At 41.4% G+C, this 22,252-nt stretch overlaps 2 protein-coding genes across 3 annotated transcripts in view; one reads left to right on the top strand and one right to left on the bottom strand.

Moving 5' to 3' along the window:
* TENM3 (teneurin transmembrane protein 3) overlaps positions 1-22,252 on the bottom strand; it is a 1,324,874-nt gene that overhangs the window by 1,193,344 nt on the left and 109,278 nt on the right. The gene's annotated exons all lie outside the window — the stretch shown is intronic.
* On the top strand, positions 16,297-17,620 carry LOC309541076 (SCAN domain-containing protein 3-like; the record flags this gene model as incomplete). The annotated part of the gene is made up of 2 exons (XM_082238486.1): positions 16,297-16,585; positions 16,689-17,620. The coding sequence occupies 2 exons, from the start codon at positions 16,297-16,299 to the stop codon at positions 17,618-17,620; spliced, it is 1,221 nt and encodes a 406-aa protein (XP_082094612.1).

The raw sequence follows: 22,252 nt of genomic DNA, 5'->3' as shown, positions 1-22,252 counted from the left end.
GCTTCGGGGTACTTCTGGATCCTTTGCTGTCACTTGAGGCTCAGGTGGCCTCAGTGGCATAGAATGCCTTCCATCAGCTTCAGCTGGTGATCTGGCTGCACTCCTGGACAGAGATAACCTAATTTCTGTTGTCTATGCTCAGGCAACCTCTAGGTTAGATTATTGCAATGTGTTATACATAGGGCTACCTTTGAAAGTCATTTGGAAACTTGCTGGTGCAGAACTCAGCAGCCTGGTTTCTCACTGAGCAAAATGGTTTGAGTATATTATACTGATCCTGGTCCAACTGCAAGTGGCTGCCAATTAGCTCACAGGCCCAATTCAGAATGCTGGTTTTGACCTATAAAGCCTTAAACGGCTCAGGACTGTAATACGTCAAGCACCACCTCTTTCCATATGAACCTTCTCTGAACCTGAGATAATAATCTGAGGGCCTTCTTCATGTGTCTCCTCCACAAGAGGTCTGGAGGGTAGCAACACAAGAATGGGCCTATTCTGCAGTGGCTTCCAGTTTGTGGAATGCTCTCTCCATGGAGGCTCGGCTGGCACCTTCAGATGCCAGGTTCCTATTCAACCAGGCCTTTGGCTGATTGACATCCAATGCCCTTTTAAATGTGCTGTTTGGAGGGGGGGGGGTTGGTTTTGCTTTGTTTCTGTTATTATCTATTTTGTGTTTTTTTTATCTTGTATTTTCATGTTTTGAACCACTGTTGATCTATGGATGGAAGGAGGTATATAATTACTAATTAACTACTAAGAGAGAGAATCCGACTTTGTAGATTTGAGGACATACAATTAATCTGACAATTTGTGGGAGATTTTTGGGTCTTCTTTCTAAACATGAACACATTGTATTCACGTGAAAGCAAATAACTGAAGGATATTATGTCAAAAGTGCAATGACAGTGTGAGGGTTCTACATCTGCTCATGGTTGTCAAGTTTGTTTAAAAAGGTGTTATTTCTGAAAATGTCCACTGCATGATTTATGTGACTAATTGGAGTAGTACATATAAGTTGGTCCCTATCTTGACAGCTATTACACCCAAGGTGCAACTTCTATAATCAGGTATGACATGGAAGTCTGCTATGCAAGCAGATGATGTGAACACTGATGAATCTGACATTTCATCCATAATAGATTAGGAAAGTAATAGAATATTCTGAGAACCACTTTCACAGACACGCATTTGCTGCTCAACTGCTATGTTTCCCGCGCTACACAGATGTTTCATACATGAGTCTTAAATCAGACTGAAAACCCAGGCCAAGTATTCTCAAAAGCAATGAACTTGGGAAAATATTAAAAATTTACAAGTCAACATATTCCTTTATGCCATCATATGACAAAGAATACATAAATACGTGCAGTATTAAACACAAAGCTAAAGATCGTTGACTAGATTTACTGAACTATTACTTTCCCTCCAAACACCATTTTGTCTTCTTATGATAATTGCCTGTTGCCTTGCAGTGTTTTCTGTGCTATCCTTCAGACACGATCTGCGTTGTTGTTTTGAAAAAGTAGCAGTAGGAAAAATTGTGCCACTGGGAGTCACTCCTTCCCTCTTGACCACTATTTCTGCTTTTAGTAATAAAGCCGGTTTTGTGCCTGAAATCTGGTGGGAGGCAATAATTATTCTTGCTCACCAAAAGGGTATAAATCTAACCCCTCCAACTATAGACCAATAAGCTTGTTGTCTGTCACTGGAAAATTGTATGCTAACTTTCTTTGTACTAAATATGTGGATCGGCTTGAAACAGTATGTATTTTCAGGAGCAGAATAGTCAGAGTTTCAAAAAAAGCCACACAGCTATATACAATTGTTTTCTTTTAGCATACCTTGGGGGGGGGGACTTTACTCCTTTTTCTGTCAATAAATGACTATTTGCAGCCATTGTATATCTCAAATTGGCCGTTGATTTGATAGCTAGAAGGCAATTATGGAACAAGGAAACAAATACCTCAACTGATAAAACCTTGCTTTATCTCACAAAACAATTATACTCAGAAACTTCAGTGCAAATTAGATGTGGTGTAGCTGGTCATCTATCAATTTCCATTTCAACATCTAATGAAGTAAGCCAGGATTGTATTCTAGCCACCACCCCCCCTTTGTACAACTTTTATATTAAACTACCTTGTTCTATGTCGTAATTCTTCTAAATTTCATATTCCTAAATGTGCAGAAACAATGGTGCTTTTGCTCCTCTATACAGGTGATTCTCAAAATCAAGTAGGTCTAGAATATTTGCTAAACTAATTTGATGACTATTGAAAGAAGGAAGATCTTGTAACAGACCAAGGTACTGATTTTCTCCAAAAGTAATAAAAGATAGAATTATTGTTAGCTGGGCATCCACTTGAACAAATTTTTATATATAAATATTTAGGAATTTTAGTTTGTTCTTCCTTCTCTTGTATAGCTCATAGATGCCTCCCAGTTTTATTTCTTGTTGGAATTGTCTGCATTTGTGCCTTCAACATTTCACCTTTAAGAAACAGCCATCCATCTTATACTCTCTTCTCTTTGAGAATCTGTTAGAGATATTTAATAATTTTGAATCTTTTTCTGCATGGTAAATATAGTATCACAATAATGCTAATTGCAGCACCAGAGGTGGGAGCATGATTTAGCACAATTTAGCAAGATTATAACCATGGAGGAAAAGGTTGAACCTTCCCACCCTATTTGCTGCGATGCCAATGACAATTGCACCTCCATAACAATACATATATTTATCACCAAAACTACATGATTTAAAAGAACATATTTATTGTAATATGTAATCAGGTACTTTGCTTATAAGAGGACAGGAGATATGAAAGAAAACAGGCCAAGCTGGCTGCTTTCACGTACAATTTGTACCTTGGTTCTTGAATGGAATCTGTTCCAGAAATCTGTTTGACTTCCAAAAATGTTTGAAAACCAAGGCATGGCTTCTGATTGGCTGCAGGAGCTTCCTGCACTCAATGGGAAGCCATGGAAATGGCATCGGATGTTCAGCTTCCAAAAAAAGTTTGCAAACCAGAACACTCACTTCCGGGTTTGCGGTGTTCGGGAGCCAAAACATTTGAGACACAAGGCGTTTGAAAACCAAGGTACTGCAAGAATAGCAAAAATGAAGAAAAATTGTTGCGATGTCTGCTGGTGATGCAGCACTGGAAAAGGCACTATGATGCACATATGGTGGAATTGTTTAAACATCAAACAATTTTGGGAAACAATATATAACGAAATGAAAAAAATGTTCAGATATTCATTTAGGAAAACACCGGAAGGTTTTCTATTGGGAATAGTACCAGGAAGTCTAAAGGAAGAAGACAAGACATTATATTTATACGCAACAGTAGCCGCAAGGCTATTGATTGCGAAAAATTGGAAAAGTGGTATTATACCAACAAAAACAGAGTGGCTTGCCAAATTATTGGAGTATTACAATATATACAAAACAAGGGAGAAATTGGAAGGATCTCAAAAGTGAAGATAGACAGGGACTGGGAGGTGTTTAAAGGATACTTGCAAAACCATATTGAAAAATCAGAACTACTATTAGAATAAACAAGTTCCGTTTTAAATACTAAAATACTAAATAAGATGGATAATAATGTGTAATAAAAAAGAAGCATTAAATTAGGTTAAAGGTGGCAGCTAAAAAAGCCAATGCAATTCTGGGCTGCATCAATAGGAGTATAGCATCTAGATCAAGGGAAGTAATAGTGCCACTGTATTCTGCTCTGGTCAGACCACACCTGGAGTACTGTGTCCAGTTCTGGGCACCACAATTCAAGAAGGACACTGACAAACTGGAACGTGTCCAGAGGAGGGCAACCAAAATGGTCAAAGGCCTGGAAACGATGCCTTATGAGGAACGGCTAAGGGAGCTGGGCATGTTTAGCCTGGAGAAGAGGAGGTTAAGGGGTGATATGATAGCCATGTTCAAATATATAAAAGGATGTCACATAGAGGAGGGAGAAAGGTTGTTTTCTGCTGCTCCGGAGAAGCGGACACGGAGCAATGGATCCAAACTACAAGAAAGAAGATTCCACCTAAACATTAGGAAGAACTTCCTGACAGTAAGAGCTGTTCGACAGTGGAATTTGCTGCCAAGGAGTGTGGTGGAGTCTCCTACTTTGGAGGTCTTTAAGCAGAGGCTTGACAACCATATGTCAGGAGTGCTCTGATGGTGTTTCCTGCTTGGCAGGGGGTTGGACTCGATGGCCCTTGTGGTCTCTTCCAACTCTATGATTCTATGATTCTATGATTCTATGTGTGTGAAAGAAAGCAATAGAAGTGGAAAGAAATTGCAACTGAGTAGATTGGAAGTCTAACACAAAGGTGGGGTGAGGGGTGGTGGATGGTGATGGGAAAAGGAATTATCTGTGAGATTGAGTGTAGGTATGTTTGAACATTTTTAAGGATTGTATGAAATGTATGTTTGTATGCTTGTATATTCGCAATATGTGTGTATTAATGCTGAATTATTTTAATAATAAAAATTGAAAAATCGAAAAAAAGAAAAAGAAAACCAAGGTACGACTGAATTTACAACACTGTTCTATTTTTTAAAAGTCATTATTATGTAGCTATATAAAATGTTACTTAGACATAAGTGATAATTGCGAGAAGCAGAGGTTAGCATTGAACATTCATGTTTTCAAATGAAGCAAAACATAGCTACAATGTGGAGCTAGACTTCTTCCTTGAGAGCAAATCAAGAAGAGGAGAAAGTGAGCACAATTCAATGAAATGACTACTAAGAAATATAGCTGAAGAAAATTCCACAATTAAAAAGGTTTGGAACCCCCCTGGTCATAATCTAATTATAATGGATTGCAACAAACAGCAAACACCATTAATATTTATCTAGAATTATAAGTTAAGATTCTCATCAGAGCAGCAAAACAATGCCCCAGAACTACAATTTGAAGCAACAGAAACCTATGAAAAGTAAATTATTTGATACAAATTGCCATCACCAGCCACTACAGAAAAAGCAAGTCATATTTCTTGATTAAAAGTTACAATAATCAGAGCTTTAATTCTTGGAACAGTTCAATAGGACATTAAAAATATGCTTTGCCTGCAATCAGATATAAAAGTTAACTTGAATTGCTCTGCTCAGAACAGAAGTAGGTAAGAGAAAAAGAAGCACTGGCAATTAACCCATGCTAATCATACTTCCATCACACAAAGGCACCTCCTCCCTATAGCTTCAGGGAACAAATGTAAATAGCAAGCCAAAAAATTATCTGGTGATTTTGGAAGGTCAGAGGCCCAGCGAGTAGACATCCTCCTAGATCTACTCACAAAACAGTCTGTCTCTCAGCATACCCTTCAAGAAGAATTATGGGCAAATAATGGCTTCACAATGTAAGGAGCAGAATGAGGTTCAGTGTACAGACAGTCCTCTCCACATCATCAAAGAGAACTATGGCTACAGCCATATTATATGGCACAGCAACCAGTTCAGAAATGGAAGGAGATGGTTGTATCTAGGCGACATCAGAATAAGCCCATTAAAATTATTGGACCCAATGTTGGTTATGTCCTCTAATATCAATGGGTCTTGTCCGAGTTGTACTAACATTAGATACAGTCCAGAGTCTTTGGGCATGGCTTAGGCTAATACTCATATGCTGCTTCACAGAATAAAGGTAAAAGGTAAAGGTACCCCTGCCCGAACGGGCCAGTCTTGACAGACTCTGGGGTTTGTGCGCCCATCTCACATCTATTGGCCGGGGGCCAGCGCTGTCCGGAGACACTTCCGGGTCACGTGGCCAGCGTGACAACGCTGCTCTGGCGAGCCAGAGCCGCACACGGAACGCCGTTTACCTTCCCGCTGGTAAGCGGTACCTATTTATCTACTTGCCCCCGGGGGTGCTTTCGAACTGCTAGGTTGGCAGGCGCTGGGACCGAGCAGCGGGAGCGCCCCCCGCCGTGGGGATTCGAACCGCCGACCTTTCGATCGGCAAGCCCTAGGCGCTGAGGCTTTAGCCCACAGCGCCACCCGCGTCCCTCGCTTCACAGAATAGCATTAGTCAAAAGCAGTTTGAAAGAAGGAAAGGACTTAAAGTCCATCTCTACAGTTGCCAGCTGTTGCATATGAAATAAGAATGCATTACACTACCACTCTCAAAGGCAACCACCCCTATGCTCCTTATTTTATACTTTCTTCAAACCATCTTCTTTATCCCTCTTGAAGGAACTGAGTCAATTAGTTTTCCTGTAGACCACAGGGCAGCTGGGAAGCCGGTTAGCATCCCTTGTAGAAAGTGGATAATAAGACATTTCACAGGCTGGCTCTAGGCCAGGGGTCTGCAACCTTTAAGACAAAAAGAGCCACTTGGACCCATTTCCGAAGAAAAAAACAAACTGGGAGCCACAAAACCATTGCGACATTTAAAACAAATATATCTCCAGAGCCGTGATCTGACAGCTGGTGGGAAGGTGACGTCGGGACGGTGCGTGACTAACGCACGCACCGCCCCCATGCGACGTCACAGCCAGTACAGCACCCGCCACAGTGGGGAGTGTCGGGGCGCACAATGCGCCTCCTCCCCTTGCTAGTATCCGCCCCGGAGCCGCGGCAAAGGTGTAAAAGAGCCACATGCGGCTCCGTAACCGCGGGTTGCAGACCCCTGCTCTAGGCTACAATCCATCCCTTGTAGCCTACAGTCTTTAAAATAGCTATTGTGTCAAACTAGACATACCGATAAGCAGTGCTTTTTTCTGGGGCACGCATAGCTCTAAACATTTTGTCAATCTAAGTTTGGCCTCATTGAGTGGCAATATTTCAATATGAGTAGAAAAATGAGAGTACCCCTAAACATTAAAAAAGCACTGTTGATAGGTAGCTCTGATACATTTGAATATTTTGGCCAAAGTATACAGAATTTAATTGGATCACTGGAACTTGTTCAAATACTTTTTTTTTATTAGCATCTTCACTACGTGATGTTTTGTGTTTGTCACTAGAGTTCAACCTGTAAAACATATATATGTAATAACTGTAATGGTATTATTTTATTAATGCATCAGCTTAATTCTAAATGCAGTGAATTATAATGATGCTGGGACCAAGTTCTGAATATAACTTTTCTTTAGGCAGGAGGCACATTCAAAGGAGCTAGGTGGTAGATGAAGGCTGTATCAATCCTGGGTTACATAGTATCCATCAGCAGAGACATTTTTAGATGACAGAAAGACCTAAATGTGCTGCCATCACTGCTGCAATGGCAAAATGTGCTTTTAAAAGAAAAGCCGGGAGGGAGAAGACCCTTAGCTTCTGGCCAGGGAATCATTCTCACAGATACACTGGGCAGTATCCAACCTTTGGCTTCACACTAGAACTTCAAGCAGAAACTCTTGCGCCATTTGGAGCACTTCATTGTATATTACCCAGTGAGTGATTTTTCTGATGTGACAGAACACATACACATTACTTTCTTCCAAAAGCCACAATTCATACTTATGATAAGCCAGTATTTAGCCCAGACCACAACTACTATCGCCAAGAAGATGGGACGGAGGTGGAAAAATTAGTTTAATTAACCATGGACACAAATAATAACAGATATCAGAAATGGCTTATGCATTTTAGCCCACTAGAATCTAATCAGAAAAAAACTTAGCTGTTCAGCTGCTCTTATACAATGAAGAAGAAGAAATCTGCTCAAACAGCTACTTCCAGTTTGCATAGAAGTTAAACTGTTTATAATATACTGTATGTCAGATATGGGGCAAACATGGCAGAAGGTCCTTTTCCCGAAGACATAAAATTTCATGGGCACTAATGTTCGATGACTTCAAAACTATATTTGTACATCTCTAATTGTGTAATTATTAACAAAGGTGATTTGTCTTAATAGTCTGGTGGACTATGTCAGAGAAGAACAGAGGAGATGAGTTTTGCTCAGATGTGAAGCCAATAACCATCATTTGACAGACAGGGCTTTTGTGAAGATAATATAGGGGATAGTGAAAGACCATGAAAACCACTCTGTGGTTTTCAGAGGTAGTAGAAAAATATAGGCTAAACAAATAATTTGGTCCTCCAGCCCATTTGACAGAGTCACCCATGTCTTAGCTCAAATGAGTAGTTACAGGTTTTCTAGTGCAGATTTTTATCGCAAGATTTTATATATATATATATATATATATGCAGGTTTTGGTATCTTCGGGTGTCTTCCCGTGTAAGAGTAGGGGTGTCTGGGCGACGTTTCGACGAGGTCTCACTCGTCATCTTCAGGCTGGTGCTTTCGGCTTCTTGTTACTTGTTCCAGTAACAAGAAGCCGAAAGCACCAGCCTGAAGATGACGAGTGAGACCTCGTCGAAACGTCGCCCAGACACCCCTACTCTTACACGAGAAGACACCCGAAGATACCAAAACCTGCATTCCTGTACCCGTGAAAATCTACGAAAGCATATATATATATATATATATATATATATATATATATATATATATACACATGCATGTTTTGTATTTACAGTGATATGGCAGTCCTGAAAAGCCATGCTATCTGTTCCTTTCTCAAAATATATATAGCAGCTTGTAGAAATCTTATTGTTCACATCTAACATATTGCTATTTCAAAGAGAATTTCTGCCTCAAATCAATATGTAACTCATATATTTTTTTAGCACACATGAAATTACAAGTATCGGTTAGTGTAGGGTGAAAGTATATTTGTCCAAAGAAATCTGATAAGGTCAGAATTATATGGCTCCTGTTATTTATTACTATCAGTCACAGCCTCCAGGCACTTTCTAATTAAACTCCTCACTTTTCAAGCTGTCAAAATGTGCAACTGGAACCGAAATAAACTTTATAAGTGCCAGGCATATATGCATATCCAACATACACTATTACTTTTAAAGCACCTACATTGGAAATAAACTTTTCATTGTACTAACCTGGCGTACTTGGTGGGTTCAAGCAATGTCCACAATATAATGATGAGATTATGAAAGGCAGGGCTCTTTGCAGTCACCTACTCATGACCCAAGACCCATGAGAGATTTAAATAATCAAAAAGTCATAGGAATTATGCAACACCCATTTTAAGAAGAAGAAATGGTTACACTGGAGTGGTCAGCATTGAGGATGCTGCCATCGCTGCAAGTCAATCAGCTTTGATGATATAAATCAGTGGTTTCCAATTAGCTAAGTACCATGGACCTCCTGCTTTTCAAATTCCAGGTCATTTGAAAAGGTTGATATCTCTGTGGTAGTTTTTTTTTAGGTGAATGGTGCCACCATACCCTCCAACATGTTCCAGTGCAATACTGGGCCCTGTCCTGGAAAATTGACAGGTATGTGCCACAGAACTCGTTAGTGGGTTATAGGGAACCCCCGGAGTCCGTGGACCACCAATTCGGAACCACTGGTATAGACTATCTGATCTGGGTGCAGTTATTTATGTATTTACTGGGTTTTTATGGACACTTGGCACAGCTAGCTGCTTTTATTTCCAAACATAATACTGAAATCCAAGGAACAAATTAAAATTAAATCTTTGCACGGCAAGCTCTTCTCTCTGGAACTCGTGCAGTTTGAAGAGCTCATACTATCTACCTTTATTTTGTTTAACTTTCTTTTTTGCCAACACAATTATTATTATTATTTAATAAATTTGTATGCCAGTCTTTCAAGATCACAAGATGGTTCGCAACATAAGAATACAAAATGTGAACACAAAATACATAATTAACAATAAACCAATAGTCTCCCTCTCACAATGCTTTTCTGCATCTGAACAAAAACCTTCATTGCAAAGAAAGCGCATGTTTCAACTGAAATGGTTGATAATGTTTTTTGCTAATACTGAACACTGGAATAAAGTCAAGTATCCTTTTTTTAAAAAAAGCTACTTTACATCAGTCACTGTCTGGGAAAATGGTAAAGAAAATCCTGATAAAGCTACCACAGAAATCCAGTTTTGGCTACCCTCCAATTGTATGTAAAAGAAGAATAGGACCATAGAAGTTTATAAGCCAAAATAAGAAAGGACTGAGCAGGGAGAGGCAACAGTTACCATCCCAAGCCTTGACTGCTTCCTTCTGTGCTGGTACAGGTGAGTTTTATTTATCTGCCTGTCTGCCTGTTTTAATGTTGCACTGCTACCTAACCATGCAGACTGTTTCACCAGACTGCTTTCAGCTTGACAATTTTTATTACTGCCTTGGGTATTTATGGCTGGTGTGGGGAGTCTTTACGGGGATGATAAAAACTGGCCACTATGGTACAGTGGCTCAACCACGGCCAGCTCAATAATTAAGAACATATTGGCTATGTGTTGTCACTTGTTTTCAAATTTGTTTTCCCAGGACTCTCACCCAGTTTAAGCAAAGCTTTATTTGAACCTAAGAACTGAATTAAAGAAGTGCTGGTTGGATAATGCTGTCTTAATTTGATCTAGGATAGTATCCACTTTGAAACTGAATTGTCAGTCAGCAACGTATTCATATTCATACACAAAAGCTACATAAGAGCTCTTCAAAAACTACTTACTGTTAAACAAAGTCTTGTGAATATATTGACACTATACCTTGCTGTCTAAAGGTAGAATCCAATATGTGTTCCACAACTTATAATGATAGACATTAGATGTCCTTGGATTTGAAGAAAAAAAGAAACACGAGGCAGTGTTCAATGGAATACATTTTATTGTGGCCTGTTACTTACATTATAAAGTCACAAACACAGTCCTGGTGAATCTCAAATGTGCAGACTTGCATTGTGTGATGGAGACCTGTATCAAAAACATACACTCTGCTTATTGATTTCTTCAGCATTCTTCATTATCTAAAATTTCCCATTTCACTATTTCTTACCTTAAAAATATCTAGATTTTAATGGTTGAATTGTACATACCTATGATGATACAAGAGACTTTATATCTGTGTGTGTGTGCGCGCTTACATGCATGCACATACACACTACTTTTGTTTCGTATTTTAGCCTTGGTTTACAGTTTTTTAAAATGTTGTTTTATCAAATATGTTTTTATAGCACGGGTTGGTTGAAATGCAATTCTAAATCTCTCCCGATTTGGATTTCAATATCTCCAGGGTATATGTAAGACTAAGTAATGTGACTTTAATTGAACAGAGCTCATTTTGCTCAATAAGCACAAATGTTTCATAAAACATTATTAAATGAAATTATCCGTTTGTCACCCCATGGAGAAGCAGTAACACACACAGCTGTAATGGTAAACAAGAAGTGCAAAGACACACAAGGTTTCTAATGCTTTCTACCTGCTAGATTCCAGCATTATAGTCAATATGCTCCTGTGGCTGACTAGATGTGAGTGATGGATCTTGGATCAATATACTGCCATATACTTTCCAGAGAGACTGCAATTACTGACTTGGAAAGCACTCTAGCAAAATTTCAATATTAAGTCAATAAACTAAATGTCTCTATTTTGATCCATGTTATCCTAGATATGTGTAAAGATATTTTAAGCTGCTTCTTAAGACAAGTTAATGAGTGTATAGAGCTTTTACAAGTACAGTGTTATATAAATTTAGGAAGCAAGGCAGCCAAACTCAAAAACAGAATTTTATGGAACACAATATTTACACTAGTTAAATAAAAATGCCAGAAAGCATATAGCACGGAACAAACAAGTAATTGTCTGTGAGAATTTAATCTTATGCACAACTGGTGGGTATGCACGGAAGCATTTACAATTTCGTTTTATTGTACTGAAAACTGTAATAAGACAGGAAGAAGCTAACATAAATACTTCTGAGCACTATGCTCCCCACCCAAATCAATTCTGTAGAAGCAGAATACACAAGTTCTTTTAAAAAAAACACAATACAACCTGTTTATCTGAATAAACTATGAATGTTAAGTTATTAAAATCTACCCTAATTTACATTAGTATAGAATATGGAAGCATGTTCGGTATCAAGACAGAATGAGTGACTATGCTTTTTCCCCCAACGATTTTGTATCCCGTTTTTCTCTCAGTGTTAATTGAATTAGACAGTAAAAAACAAGATCTATAAAACGGCATCAACAGCCAAATAAAATAACACATTAAAAAATTAATGCAGAATTTTCCAGATTGGTAAGAAAGTGAATGGACATTAAATTAGGTCTTGCTTTATCCTGCATTGATTATGCAGGATCCTCAGCTACTTCTAACAAGATAAAAATAAAGAAAGAGTCTAGGGCTCCTTTAAGGCTAACAAACCTGGCATAAACTTTTTTGAACTAGCATTCACTTCATATGTGTCAGATGAGAGAAGGGGAAAATGTAAAGGTTGGTGTTAAATGGCACTGAAATGCAGTACACCTGTTGCAATACAATTCGAATAGCAGTGATTGGTGACAGCACAATCATATTAGCATTGATGAGTAAATTAACATCTGTAGTGGGATAGGAAACCATTGCACCTATTCAGAACCAAATGAACAGAGCTTTTCATAATTTGTAATTCAGCAGTTTCACACTGGAGTTTCTCTGTCAAATTCCTTTCTTCCCTGATAGCAACCATAAGATCAGCAAACAGAATGAACAACTTGGTAGGTTGAAATGTTCTACCAGTTCAATAAACAACAATTTTGGTCCCTGGGATTTCAAAATAGCATTAAATAATAGGTAATAGCTGATCTGGACTCAGTAAGTAATGAGCGATAGAGGTCATTCAAGATCAAATTTTGGATCAAGTGTACTAATGTGTGCTATGCTGCAGTTTTCTCGTACACTTATAATTCCTTGTTTTCTGATGATAAAATGTGTTCTCCCTCATGGAGAGCACAGGTTGCGGGCGGGGCTGACAAGACACCTCACTGTTACTAGGCAAATGGTTTGGCCATCCTTTAAGCAGGGGCAGGCTGTTCCTGGGGAAATCTAGTTGTTGCCATTTGCTGATTGACAGCCCTATTTGTTAAATACAATGCTCGCAGCGAGGAACTTCCTCTTTTCGATGCTTACTTCGGATCACCCGCCCTCCCTTCCCTAATTTTAGGCTGTTTGCTTGACCTTGCTATGCCTGTCATGGGGTCGTCTGCTTTGGGGCAGGGGCCCGGTAGGAATTTTGTCCATTTGGCTGATTAGTGTGTGCCACTTGGTTTTTGCCTACTGTGTAGCAAATCATCACAACTTGTAAGGTTTGTGGTTAGGCATTGGTCTTGGAATTGGTTGGTGGAGGGGTATGGATTTGGCTGTGTCTGCCCCTCCAAAATGCTGCTGCTGCTTCAAGGGTTTTCTGTTAAAGGAACCCAGGGGCTCCCCATGCTTTTGTCCGAAACCCCCTGGCAAGGGGCTAGGGCCACGCAAGCCCCTGGGAGCATTCTGGGGAGAGGTGAGGCATGGTTCCCAGTCCCGTCTCTCTCCCCAGGTGACTTACCCTTGCTGACTTCGTGGGGGGTGCGAATGTCAGAGCTGTCCCCGTGCGGGGTCAGTTAGTGCTACCAATGCCTAATCAACCACTCACATTGCTGTAATTTGAACAAAGTTGTGGCCAAAATTATGCCAAAAACCTTAAACAAAAATTAAGTGTCAATTGTGTTTTTCTTCGGGGGGGGGGTGTCTTGGGGACCTCGACGCGCAAATACTGGCATGCTAGTTCAAGGGAAAACACCATTGGTATAATTACCAGGCGCCCGCCCTGTGGAACGCCCTCCCATCAGATGTCAAAGCGATAAACAACTACTTGACATTCAGGAGACATCTTAAGGCAGCCCTGTTCAGGGGAGTTTTTAATGTGTGATATTTTAGTATATTTTGGTTTCTGTGGAAGCCGCCCAGAGTGGCTGGGGAAACCCAGCCAGATGAGCAGGGTACAAATAATAAATTATTATTAATAATAATAATAATAATAATAATAATAATAATAATAATAATAATATTAATATTTGTGTAGCTATGTGGAAATAATTTTGATAAAAACCACTTAATCAGTTTTAATACATTTGAAATGTCACCAGAAAGGTGAAAATGGCTATGATACAATGATGGTGCACATTTATTCTAGCCAGAGACAGAAGCATAACCATCCTACCCAGGCCTTGAAATAGATTCTCTATAATGGAACATAGATACTTTTCCTTTTACAGCATGACCACTTTTCTAGTGGAGATAAAATGGGCTGTTTCACACCTTTAATTAAAGACCAAATCAGTGTACGAATGCAGCAATCTTGAAGACCTTTATTTCAACAGATATTACTCTCATCTAATATATACTCAGTACACACAAAATGTACTTTTACAGATTCGCAATTGCAACCCTTACCTTATCTACACCAAGTTGATGAAGGGAGATAACCCCATGAGCTCCTTCATGAGGAATGGCAGAACAGATATTAGAGAGAGAGAGCAAACCCTTTCTGCTCTGATAGTATGCTGACTTCTAGCTATGGTGGTATCCATGCTGTGCTGGTTGTAGCAATAAGAAAATAGGCGTGCAAGAAAAGTGTAGAAGGTACAGTTGACTTGCAAATTGTGTGCATTTAACTTGCACAATTGCAACTTTATGTGCTTGGCTGCTTGCCAGCTGAGATCACACAAATTAGACACTTGCAAGGTGGAGAACGTAAAAGCTCTTTCCATGACGGGTTTTCCTGCCAGAGAAGGAGCATTTAAGCTCTCCACCTTGCCTACCAGACTCTGGGAGACTTTCGTGAAAGGTAGGGATGCTCACGCAGGGGTGGTTCTGGGGGTGTTCTGACTACACATGGTTTTGTGCAATCCCTGGAACATAATCCCTGTGTAAATTTCAATTTGAGTGCACTTTAGATTCATTACTGTAACACTCTAAAGTCTAGTTGATGCGCAACTGTATACACAGGCATCATGGTGACCCAGAAGTGGCTGAAAAAGGGGGTGGGGTGTAGTGGGCTTACGCATACTCCACCTTTGCACGTGAGGACTTGGAACGCAACCCCCATGTAAATTGGGGGTTTCCTATATACATTTATGTGGCTGCCACCTAGTGGCCAAAAAGCAAAAGTGTTCTCTTGAGAAAGCAGTTGGAACTGAGCATGCCTAAGGTCTGGGTTCTTAGGAGTGGTTCCAAGAAGGATGCCAGACTAAATCCTATGTAAGAAAAAGTAAGAAATAAAACTAATTGTTGCTCATCTTGCTGTCATAGCCCACATGTATTATAATTATCATATAACACAGTGTTCCCCAACCCCCGGGCCGCGGACCGGTGCCAGTCAGTCCGTGGATCAATCCGCACCGGGCCGCCCGAGGAACTTCAAATCATTTCACTGTGGCAGGCGGCCGAGGCGCAGAGCATTGCGCCCTCTCAAGCCTGCCCATTGTGTGACAATAGTGAATGAAAATTCGCTATTGTTACACTGATGCTCCTCCTGGCCAATCAGGGAGCGGGTCCTCCCGCTTCCTGATTGGCCGAAAGGCAAACCTCACACCATTGGCCGAGGAGGAGGCACCACAGGAGGACTGAGGACTCAAGGTCGGAGACGCAGGGACTGAAGAGAAGCTGCCGTGAGGTAAGTGCACGGAGGGGGAGACTCAGCACTATCAAACGGAAAGAGGAGCAGCAATGGTTTTATTAGAATGCCCTCTCATTCACCCAGGCCTATTGCACTTATTTAGGTCAACAACTCCTGGGTTGAATGTGTTTGTGCGGGTTCAGGCATAAGTGCACGGAGGGAGGCGGGGGTTCTCTGCTATTGAGGAGACTCAGCACTATGGCGCGATGATCTCTGTATTGAAAGGGGGAATGCTGGGGCATCTCTGTATTGAAAGGGGCATGCTGGCATCTCTGTGTTGAAAGGGGCATGCTGGCATCTCTGTACTGAAAGGGGAACACTGGCATCTCTGTATTGAAAGGGGGCACAGTCATCTTTTGTGATTTATATATATATTTCACAGTTATTTTGATACACTGGTCATATATTTAAAACACTGATCACATTTTTGCGTTGATAGTTTTTTGATTTACATTCGGATCTAGGTGACATCTGGAGCTGAGCGGTTGCAAGCAGCAGTGGAGTGAAGATAAAGAGAAGGTATCACTCTTCTAGCTCTTCTATCTGTTCACCGGTAATCGTGTGTACTGACGTGTTATTGTGTCTGCTTTAACCAACAAATTAGCAAAAATGAGTATGAAACAGACATCGTTAGAAAGTTTCCTTGGGAAGAAAAAAAGGCCCAGTGAACAGACAGAAGAAGAGCCTTCAACATCAAAGAAACATGCAACTTTTAACAGACAATACCATGAGTATCGGGTATTTATCGGGATTCCCACGCATCAAAACCGCTCTGCATAGCTTGCGGCAAGAAGCTCTCTAATGAGGCAATGAAACCTTCAAAACTGCTTCGCCACTTGACCGCCAAGCACCCTGGCATAAAAGACAAGCCCCTGGAGTATTTTGAAAGAAAAAAACGGGAGCACGAAGCACAGAATATATTTATGAGGGCCACCACATCAATAAAGGAGAATGCACTGAGAGCATCATATTTGGTGGCTAACCGCATTGCTAAGGCTAAAAAGCCATTTACTATTGGTGAAGAATTGATCTTGCCCTCCACTAAAGACATTTGCCGTGAACTTCTAGGAGAGGCTGCTGTGGAAAAGATAGGACTTTGTCAGCTAGCACTGTGACTAGGCGCATTGAGGAAATAGCCGAAGACATTGAGGCACAATTGTTGGAGAGGATTAATACGCACTCCAGGTTGACGAATCTACAGATATCGACAACAAGGCACTACTACTTGTTTATGTGCGATATCTATATCAGGAGGATGTGCATGAGGATTTGTTATGTGCACTATCTTTGCCAACCAACACCACAGGAGCAGAACTGTTCAAGTCACTGGATGGTTATATATCAGAAAAACTGAAATGGTCCTTTTGTGTCAGCATATGCACAGACGAAGCTGCTGCCATGACCGGACGACTGTCTGGTTTAACTGCTCGGATTAAGGAGGTTGCACCTGAGAGTGAATCTACGCATTGTCTCATTCACAGGGAAATGCTGGCAAGCCGAAAAATGTCACTGGAATTTAACAGCGTATTGATGGATGTTGTTAAAGTTATTAACCACATCAAAGCACACGCACTTAACTCGCGCCTGTTTGAGCAGCTTTGTGAGGAGATGGACGCAGAGTACAGATGCCTTCTCTTGTACACAGAAATAAGATGGTTATCCAGAGGAAAATCGCTAACCAGAGTATTTGAATTACGAGAGCCATTGCAAAGATTTCTCTCAGAAAAGAAGTCACCGCTGGCAGCACATTTCAGTGACAAGGTATGGGTCGCAAAACTGGCTTACCTGTGTGACATATTCAGCCTGCTCAATGAACTCAATCTGGGCCTTCAGGGGAAAATGACAACTGTTTTCAAGTTGTCAGACAAAGTAGCTGCATTTAAAGCCAAACTGGAGTTGTGGGGACGGCGTGTGAACAGAGGCATTTTGGACATGTTTCAGACATTAGCAGGGATTGTAGGCGAGACTGAGCTTGAACATTCATTCTGCCAGTTGGTGCATGATCACCTGTCTTTGCTTTTAAAAGAGTTTGAGTGCTACTTCCCAACCACAAAAGACCCACGAACTGGTAAGGAATGGATCCGCGACCGATTTGCCAACAAATCAGGCGAATCTAGAATGTCTATGCAATAAGAAGAATAACTGCTGGAGATATAATAATAATAATAATAATAATAATAATAATTTATTATTTGTACCCCGCCCATCTGGCTGGGTTTCCCCAGCCACTCTGGGCGGCTTCCACAGAAACCAAAAAACACTAAAATATCATACATTAAAAGCTTCCCTGAATAGGGCCGCCTTAAGATGTCTTCTGAATGTCAGGTAGTTGTCCATCACCTTGACATCCAATGGGAGGGCATTCCACAGGGCGGGCGCCACCACCGAAAAGGCCCTCTGCCTGGTTCCCTGTAGCTTCGCTTCTCGTAATGAGGGAACCGCCAGAAGGCCCTCGGCGCTGGACCTCAGTGTCCGGGCAGAACGATGGGGGTGGAGACGCTCCTTCAGGTATACTGGGCCGAAGCCGTTTAGGGCTTTAAAGGTCAACACCAGCACTTTGAATTGTGCTCGGAAACGTACTGGGAGCCAATGTAGGTCTTTCAAGACCGGTGTTATGTGGTCTCGGCGGCCGCCCCCAGTCACCAGTCTAGCTGCCGCATTCTGGATTAGCTGTAGTTTCCGAGTCACCTTCAAAGGTAGCCCCACGTAGAGCGCATTGCAGTAGTCCAAGCGGGAGATAACTAGAGCATGCACCACTCTGGCCAGACAGTCCGCGGGCAGGTAGGGTCTCAGCCTGCGTACCAGGTGGAGTTGGTAGACAGCTGCCCTGGACACAGATTTGACCTGCGCCTCCATGGACAGCTGTGAGTCCAAAATGACTCCCAGGCTACGCACCTGGTCCTTCAGGGGCACAGTTACCCTATTCAGGACCAGGGAGTCCTCCACACCAGCCCGCCTCCTGTCCCCCAAAAACAGTACTTCTGTCTTGTCAGGATTCAACTTCAATCCATTAGCCGCCATCCATCCTCCAACCGCCTCCAGGCACTCACACAGGACCTTCACCGCCTTCACTGGTTCTGATTTGAAAGAAAGGTAGAGCTGGGTATCATCTGCATATTGATGGACACCCAGTCCAAACCCCCTGATGATCTCTCCCAGCGGCTTCATATAGATGTTAAAAAGCATGGGGGAAAGGACGGAACCCTGAGGCACCCCACAAGTGAGGGCCCAAGGGTCTGAACACTCATCCCCCACCACCACTTTCTGAACACGGCCCAGGAGGAAGGAGCGAAACCACTGTATAACAGTGCCCCCAGCTCCCAACCCCTCTAGACGGTCCAGAAGGATGTTATGGTCGATTGTATCAAAGGCCGCTGAGAGATCCAGCAGAACTAGGAAACAACTAGGAGACTGCAAATGACGGTGGCCTTAAAACTACATTCAAGACAACAACTCTGCCGATGTTCTGGATTAAAGTCATGGCGGAATACCTTGAGATTGCCACCACAGCACTTAAATCCCTATTGCCATTTCCGACAACCTATTTGTGTGAAGCGGGGTTTTCTGCAGTGACAGCAACCAAAACAAAACAACGGAATAAACTGGACATAAGCGACACACTTCGGGTGTCATTGTCTCCTATTACCCCCAGATGGAACCGTCTCGTTGCAAAGAAACAAGCTCAGGGTTCTCGTTGATTTGGCATTCTAGTGAGTTAAATAAAATAAATCACTTTATATTCATTTTTTGGTGTAGCTGTATTTTATTTTGAAGGCATGTTTAAATACAATTAAATTAAAATTATTAGATCAAAACAAGCGGGCCACGGAAAAATGATCAAACATTTACCTGTCCGCGGCGATAAAAAGGTTGGGGAGCACTGAGTAACATACTTAGTTTCAGTCACTAAAAGGTAAAGGTAAAGGTACCCCTGCCCATACGGGCCAGTCGTGTCCGACTCTGGGGTTGCGCACCCATCTCGCTTAAGAGGCCAGGGGCCAGCGCTGTCCGAGGACACTTCCGGGTCACGTGGCCAGCGTGACGAAGCTGCTCTGGTGAGCCGGCACCAGCGCAGCACACGGAAACGCCATTTACCTTCCCACTAGAAAGCGGTACCTATTTATCCACTTGCATTTAGGGGTGCTTTCGAACTGCTAGGTGGGCAGGAGCTGGGACCGAAAGACGGGAGCTCACCCCACCGCGGGGATTCGAACCGCCGACCATGCGATCGGCAAGTCCTAGGCACTGAGGTTTTACCCACAGCGCCACCCACGTCGCCGAGTTTCAGTTTCAGTCAGTACTTTAAGCTAATCATGAACATTAGGATATACTTTGTTCAATCTGATTGACAGGTGTTCATGCTTTCTAACCACTTTTTGGGAGGACATAAATGCCAATGTTTGAATGCTAATAACCTGGCATAAAATCTCATGACAATGTTGCAAAGCCCAGCAACTCTTACTTTTTAATGGTGCAAAAGTATATCATTATTATAACTGGGGGTGGTGGTTGTTATCTAACACAACTTATTGCCTGTTTTAAGCCTTTTGATATTTGATTTCACAGCACATCACTTCGTTCTCAGGGAATTTGCTTTCCTGGAAACTTGAAAAGTTATCAGCTTCTCTGTATTTCCTGGCTTAAACTGCATTTAGATTTTGTGGAGCAAAAATGCTATGCATATATCCTCAGAAATAAGCACCACACAGTTCAATGGGGCAGCAATGTACACTGCAGCCTCTCACTGCACCTTGTATATCCTTCCTCATCACAAATAATCCATCGCTTAGTTTTAAATAAATCCCAGAATAGATCGGCAGATTCTTTACAGGACAGAGCAAAACAGCCTCTAATTAAATAAAGCTGAAATTTACTTAGCTTTGAGGTGTTTCTATGTATGGGTGAAAGCAAACAACCCAAGCAGAAATACATACAGAGTTATGTGAGCTACTAGGGCTCGAAATAGAGCCTGGTTTCCAAGTAAATACGGCATTTCACAAATTTTGAAAAAGTTCCCTCTCCACACTAACCAGATGGCATTGACTCTGAAAAACAACATTTTGACATTTGACTATATATATGGTGGCAGCAACTCTCACTTATAGCAAGTGCACTATTCTTTACATAGGGGATGCGGGTGGTGCTGTGGTCTAAACCAGAGCCTCTTGGGCTTGCCAGTTGGAAGGTTGGTGGTTTGAATCCCCGTGATGGAGTGAGGTCTCGTTGCTCTGTCCCACCTCCTGCCAACCTAGAAGTCTGAAAGCACGCCAGTGCAAGTAGATAAATAGGTACCGCTGTGGCAGAAGGTAAATGGTGTTTCCATGCATTCTTGCTTCCATCACAATGTTCCGTTGAGCCAGAAGCAGTTTAGTCATGCTGGCCACATGATCCAGAAAGCTGTCTGTGGACCAACGCCAGCTCCCTCAGCCTAAAAGCAAGATGAGCGCTGCAATCCCACAGTCGCCTTTGACTGGACTTAACCGTCCAGGGGTCCTTTACCTTTGCCTACCTATTCTTTACTCCCTGCAGGTCTTTCTCCATGCAGTACTCCACTACCTTGCCTTCAGGGACAGTAAGAAACTATACTGCTATTCTTGGAAGGTTAGTTTCAGGACCCACTAGTACTTAGAGTTCAGAGTCAGCAAGACATCATCCATAGACAAGGGGGAGCAGGATCCTGCAGCAGCTCCTAGCACAAATGCAGATCCTAGAATCTCCTTACCTCCTAAGATACAGCTTTCCAGGACCTCAGAAGCCATGCTTCCATATGACCTGTAGTGAATCTTGGGTGCAGTAACATAGTATTTTATCCTTTCACTTCACTTTTAATTTGTACACTGCCTTTCTATATTACTACGCACAAAGTGGTTTACAAACTGAAGAAACAACAAAATAGACAGCAAGGATCGCATCAAAAAAGCATTTCAGGAAAACGTGTTGTAAACCGCATAGTAGGAAATCATGTTGGCGAAAGGAAGAACTCCACAGCGACATCTGGTGTCACAGTGTTATAACGCATATAAAACGCTTTTTCTTTACTAATGTAGCTAAGTCCCTAATAACAATCTGATCCAATACAAAAAAGTCATAATAAATACATACTTTAAAATAAACAGGTTATATCAAATGCAATGTTCAATAATCCATTCAAATATAATAGTAAACATTAAAACTATTAGCAAATAATAAACTTAAAAATTACAACAAAGAATTACTAAACTTTAATAAAAATAATGGCAAGTCACAATGCAGAAAATACCACAAAACCATACAAAACTACAAATACCACAAACCATACAAAACTACAAATACCACAAACCATACAAAACCATGGTTCTCATCCATTCAGCCTCTTTGAGAGGAGGAGCAAAATCCTATGTCTTGAATATCTCTATATAAGCTCTATCAGTATCCAGCTGTTTAGTGTTTGTGCAATAGCTTTTTGAGATAGCACCTCACTTATAGCATCGTGGCATTAGTCACACACTGGTCATTCATTGCTCCCACTTCCTATACAGTAACTTACTTTCCTTTGGTTCATGAACTCAAAGAAAGCTATGGCAGGGCTGCTATGCAACTAGAATACAAGGGTAGCCATATACCTCTTTTCTTTCTGCCTTAAAAATGTCAAAAGACACAGAAATATAGAGAAAGCAGTAATTGCAGCCTTGCATAGTAAAATCCAGTCCCATCTTTCACATAGCACAGGGTTTTAATTAGGTACTGCTCAGTATTTGACATGGGGCAGTTTCTTTGGTGAGTAAG

This window comes from Podarcis vaucheri (genome assembly GCF_965113315.1).
Source record: "Podarcis vaucheri genome assembly, chromosome: 9".
NCBI lineage: Eukaryota > Metazoa > Chordata > Lepidosauria > Squamata > Lacertidae > Podarcis > Podarcis vaucheri.
Note: the sequence above shows the minus strand (reverse complement) of the source record. Positions and strands in the feature narration are given on the sequence as shown.